At 39.1% G+C, this 6000-nt stretch overlaps 1 protein-coding gene across 3 annotated transcripts in view; it reads right to left on the reverse strand.

Moving 5' to 3' along the window:
• The window catches only part of afap1l2 (actin filament associated protein 1-like 2), a 46075-nt gene extending 42707 nt beyond the window's left edge, over positions 1-3368 (reverse strand). For 2 of the 3 annotated variants that reach the window (XM_065262546.2, XM_065262545.2), the window contains exon 1: positions 3205-3367. In XM_065262546.2, coding sequence (XP_065118618.2) covers positions 3205-3220 — 16 coding nt within the window. In that variant the 5' untranslated portion in view covers positions 3221-3367. Of the gene's footprint in view, positions 1-3204 lie in introns of all 3 variants that reach the window. The other variant, XM_065262547.2, reaches the window with a different exon arrangement.
• Positions 3369-6000: the final 2632 nt, after the last annotated feature.

The following is a 6000-nucleotide window of genomic DNA, read 5'->3' on the forward strand; positions in this document are numbered from 1 at the left end:
GACCTGACTGAACTCCTCCAACTGGTTATTGGCTCACCCCTGTTTCACTCGACCACACTGCTATTGACCTCATCATTTTAGCAGAAGATAAATATAATAAATAAGGCTAATCAAAAATGGATGTTGACAGGTCAAACTTTGGGACACCACAATGTGACAAAAATTTCCAAAAGGATTTCCAATTCATGAAAAAACACATCGCGGCCAGCAGCAGCCGGCATCTCTTTAGATCACTGTAATTGACTTTTAACAAATGCTAATTACATATTATGCAGGCGAAACTTGCGTAACACAATTCCAAGAATCCTTTCGCGTTGCAATAGTCAAAGCAAGATAAGGGCGTCAAATCAAAACAGTCACAACAAATGAGTCTTTGTTCCGCCTTCATCTGAACCCTCAAATCCCAAAGCCCTGAGTGAGACAGGATCTGAAACAGGCGTGACGTCACGCTGACTGACAGTTACAACCAAAAACTTTATTGTCTGGCCATTTACAGCAACACGGCGGGCTGTCATCCTAATCCTGGACAAGTCAGACCTGACGCCCTTGCTACAAGATAAGCCATCTCGAAATCACAACCTCCATGGCTGAATTAACCGATAAACAGTCATTGCGATAACACTGTGTGAAGATTATACACAACTCTCTGCCAACTTTACACACAGGATAAGAATTACAGTGGCCAAATCACTAGTGGGAGCAGTTGACCCCTTAAGGGAAAACTATCTGATCTGTTCTCTGTAAATCTGGTCCAAGGAAAGTGCTGAGTCCTGGCTCCACTGTGCTCTGCATATACCAACAAGCATGCCGCTTCCCTGTTGCTTCTCTTTAGAAGTGAGAATAACGAGGACGTGAACTCAGAGACCGAGGCACCGGTTTTAAAAAACTGCTGAGCTCTCATTCTGGAACGCCTTTGGAGCCGTTTCCAGCATCCAGTCGGCACAAGATGCACGAGACGTCCCTGTGTCCCCGGCAACAATCTGGAAAGCTCACACGCTCCGAGCGCCGGGCCAGGCAGAGGGGCTCGTGGGTGGATCAGGAAGCGCACTGGTATCATGCCGGACCTCAGGGGTGAGATCTGGTTTCACAGAGCCCCTTTGAAGACAGAAACTAGGGTGGGAAGGGAGGAAACCAAAGGGATAGGAAGAGTACGTCAAGGAAGGATTTAAATACTCTTGGCCTATGCCAAACATCAGGGTACCTATCAGATTCAGATGTTTGATGCCTTAACCTAATTTTTCACTGAATCAGGTAGAACTAGAATCATTGAGTTCTCGTTTTTACCATTTTTTTTTTGTTCTTGCTATTCCATCTAATCATAAAGTATAATTACAGTTATAAACAGAGAACAAGAGTTTGAACTAAGCCTCTTAGGTCAGAATCACTGGCTTGAATATCAACCAAAGGTTTAACACAAAGGCACGGTTTCATGTAAAAGTAAAAACTGAACAGGCCAGAATCAACAATGATACTGTAGGGTGAACTCTGTAGTGTTATCCAAAAATCACAATCCAAAACTGTATCCCAAATTACTAGATCCAAAACGCAGAATATGCTATCAAAAGAGTTTTGCGGACAAAGCACAACAGTTTTAATACTAATCCAAAGTCCAAACAATTTTAGGAAGTTGCATGCTGCTGTGTAACATACAATTTAAAATGATCTACAGTACAGTAGTAGAGACAAAAAAATATAAAGTCATAGCATTTTATGTGTCGACAACACTAGTAAATGAATTATATGAACATACAGAGCTTATTTACAGAATGCTACATTGCAAAACAAAGCATAGTATATGACACTGGAAATTACAGTATGCCACCCCCTCCGTGTTTTATCATGGGGGGAATTATGCAATACTCCTCGACATGCTCCCACCATCCATTTCCCTCCTTCTATCTTCCTTCCCTCCCTCTTAGTCTTATCTCACAAAAACAAAATGCACAAAGCCTACAACCGTCTAACCATAACAACTGCAGCCCTGTCACTGACACCATGTAGTTACATGTGAGTTAGGGCCAATACAATGCTTATCCCATTCAATCAATACAAACATGCATGCTAACAACTGAGACTGATAAAAGTGTGTTTACTTGTCATAGCACATGTTTACTGTACATTATGAGAAAATGCCAAATAATTCATGGATCATAAAACATACACGTACTAGTTAGTTGAACTACAGTTTAGGGAATTAGTTTGTTCAACAACACCTCAGTATCTGATGATTCTTATTAATAGTGTGAATATCAGCCAAACTGATCATTACGCTGCAGACCATGTAATAGTGGCATAATCAGAGTCACTCAAAAATGTGGCAAAAATGTTGACACAAACCTGTTTTACAAATCCCAAGAACTGGTGAGTTATTGAGTGTTTTATGGTAAACAGAAACCTGACTTAAAACTACAGCAAGCTGAGGTCTCCAGGAAAGGAAGTGGAATTATGAAGTGAAAACCTTTGTCCAAATGCTACCATTTTTACAGACTCTGTGAACTTTAGTTTATTGCTCCCTACAGTAAGTTGGACAACACACTGTCAACACTAAAAAAAGATGATGGACACTTAATGTATGATTTTTAAAAACATTATAGACTAAATGTGCAACTTACGAAGGCTTACAGAATAAAAATTAGGCTGCTGTCCCTCCCATACAGAAGTCTTATCAGGAATTGTCATGAATTATTAAGGGTCTGCATTCCCATGAATATGAAAAGCTTAAACCACTGGAATCCAAAGAATTTGTGAAGCTCAATTGTTGTTACTGGACAAAATCTCCAATAAATGCTTGTTTATTTATGTACCTTAACCCACATCATTATAGTAAGAAAAAATACAGCAAAAAAACAGAGAGAGAAAGAGAGAGAGAGAAAGAGAGAGAGAGAGAGAGAGAGAGAGAGAGAGAGAGAGAGAGAGAGAGAGAGAGAGAGAGAGAGAATATAGATGAATCAGCGAAGAAAAAGTGAAGTCTGACTGAAAACACATTACACTTATATTGCATACCTCTGTAGAGAGATTCCCACAGATTCCCACGCTCCGTTATTCCATATAGCGAAGGATTGCAAGACATTGCAACTGCTTAAAATAGCTTACAGAAGCCTGTTTTCATTTACAAAAACTTAAAGGAACGTGACACGAATCCGTGCAAACAAACAACATGAATTACAAGCGGCAAACACTTCAGTGAAATACATTTTCACATACCTTTGTGCTTATCCATTCTTCACACGTCGTCCACGCGTGCCAGCTCTCTCTATGTGATGCAAATCAGACCGGTCCGAGACAGGTTAAACTAAACTTGAACAGTCTTGAATCCTCAGGCTGATGGTGTACTGTTTTCCTCTCCTCTTGTCCAACTCTGTTGTGTTGTCTGATGCGCTTCGCTCGCACTGTCGTGCCGACTGCCACGCCTCCTCAGGATCGCGTCATTGCCCAATACTGTACGTCAAATCATAAACTGTCATTTTGCTGCACAGTATTTACCTATCTAAAACTGCAATCCCTGATTTTTATTAAATTAAAAATCAAATAAACAATATTTACTGGGATTAAAAACTAAATTGTCTTGTCTTACCCCGATTCAGGACTGTAATAAGTTGAGCTGTCAGGTAAGATTTGGCGGTAAATGTCAATTTGACGTCATTTGACTTCAAACTACGTAAATAAGTACGTGAAGAAACCTGCAATTTTATGGTCCTAACATAGATGGCAAAAGTTACAGATTGTAGTTTTAAATATAGAAATAAGTCTACTGTATATTAAATACATGTATTCAATTCCAAGTATAATAGAGTTTTACATGCACTGTATTTAATACAGTCTTAAAAGTGAACAAAAAATACTTCACATATTGTACAGCAAAATATGGAAAAAGGCATATAACGTTATATATAGCTCCAAATATATTACAGAAAATAACTTTATAGGCTACTGAACTTTAATGTACAGAACAATTATGTATAAAAAGATTCCACAAATTAAGTCTTGTAAACTAAGTTAACTGATTAGAGAATTAAAATACATTTTTACATTGTATAAATGGTTAGGGCCAGTCTTCAGATAAGATCAAAATAAGCTGGTGTGCTATGTTTTGGTCACTTTAAGCTGGTCTAGCTAGTCAGACTGGTAGACCAGCTGACCCACCAGCTTGGCCAGGCTACAACCGACATTGTTGCGTATCTGTGGGGCGGGTCTATCAACAGAAGGTCCAGATTCAATTGGGGTAGGGGCGTGTTTGTTTAGGTGATTTCAAATGTCAACAGTGGCTTTCAGAGATCATAGACCCTGCCTTTAAAACCGATTACTGTGCATTCACACAAGAAGCCTGGGGAAGCAGAAAGTAATTTAAACAAGTTGGGTGCCCTTTCAAGTTGTTTTCATCACTGATGACCTCATTTTGCAATTTGCAATGTTATTTATCCAATCCATGTCCCTTACCTTATTATTTGTAAGTAAAAATGTTGTTGATCCAATTAATGCCATTTACCTGTTAACATATGGTTACACATCTACTACAGTAAAATTCAGGATAATTATTAACCCAGAGTTAAGTAAAGAGTTCAGCAGGAAACAAAATCACCAAGGATTATGTTTTTATGGGGTAAATATTGACCCTTGGCAAATCATTTTTATGGATTAATTTTTACAACAATTTTTTGTGAAACTTGTTTGCTCTAGATAAACATAATAATTTATATCATATTTTTGTCCATTGTTCAGTTAGTGTGTGAATTCCTTCTTGTATCACTGTGAACTGGATAAATAAGAGTCACATGCTCCGAGTTGCTGACCCCTCCACCAAACCCCAAGGGGTTGCAAAAGTTTCCGTCTCCACTCTTCCCTGTCAAGACCTTCTCAGTGAACTAGGGGATTAGATTTGTATAAATCATAATTCGTAAAATGCCACATTTGTTTTCCCAGCACGAACTGTCTGTAGATCATATACATATAGAATTGAATTTCCTAAAATGGTGATGTAAAACGTCCATATTATTTTCCCATATATCATCTGATGAATATTTTAAAACATCTTATAGTCTGCAAAACTTTTAAATAACCTAACAGGTCCCTTGCAAACTCTAAAACTCTGTTGATATTGGTCAGACAGAAAGGAAGTCCCATACCAAAATGACCTCCTTTCTCAGCATGAATCAAAGAGAAAGTTTTTGTTCACTTTTTGGAGAGATTAATGGTATACTTATAGTTGAGAAAGCATAAGTTAAATTACACCTATCATTTTTGGAAAACCCCCACCATAAATGCTTTCTTTGTAACAGTGGTGACCTCATAGAAAGACTATCCAACAATCACGTTGAGCGACAGTGGTTGATTGACAGGGTAATCCCCACTAACTAAATTAGTGTTGAAAAACTGTGAGGTGGCCCCTATACAAAATGCATGCAGTTAATCTACCAGGTTTCCAGTCAGCGGTCAGGCTCAGCTGATCTTGTGGCTTTAGAGGTTGATGTGTGAATGAGAAACTGTCTGCGAGACGTGTGTGGTGAGGGACTTGACAGAGGGTGGTCTGCCTCCCAAAAGTTTGTCTGTAGAGCATGAAGAGGGGGGTCATATGTTCATACTCATAGAGCATAAAGGCTGTTTACACACAAGAGCAGAAACAATGAGAAAACACTTTTGTACACTGCTGCAATTTATCTGGAATGTATAAGGCGTTCATTTTTTAAACCTCAAAGGCTTTCAGAATAAATAACAGAAGTTGGGAATACAACTCAGATGTTTAAAAAGGTTTCTGATGCATTGTGGAAATTGTTTGGATGCTGTGTATCAGCTGGATTGGGTGGGTGCAGACATTGGCAGATCCTCCTGGCTGCCACTGGTTAGAGCACAAAGAAAATTCCTCAGCTGTGATTCAGAGAGCAGGGGTCACCGAATCAGCCTCATCCCACCACTTGAGGGCTTTTGATTCAAGGACCTTTCCCATGTTACAAATACAGAAATACACTCACAAAAACACCATCGCAGGCACCGTACACAAAGAGG

Source organism: Paramisgurnus dabryanus, chromosome 1, assembly GCF_030506205.2.
Source record: "Paramisgurnus dabryanus chromosome 1, PD_genome_1.1, whole genome shotgun sequence".
Taxonomy (NCBI): domain Eukaryota; kingdom Metazoa; phylum Chordata; class Actinopteri; order Cypriniformes; family Cobitidae; genus Paramisgurnus; species Paramisgurnus dabryanus.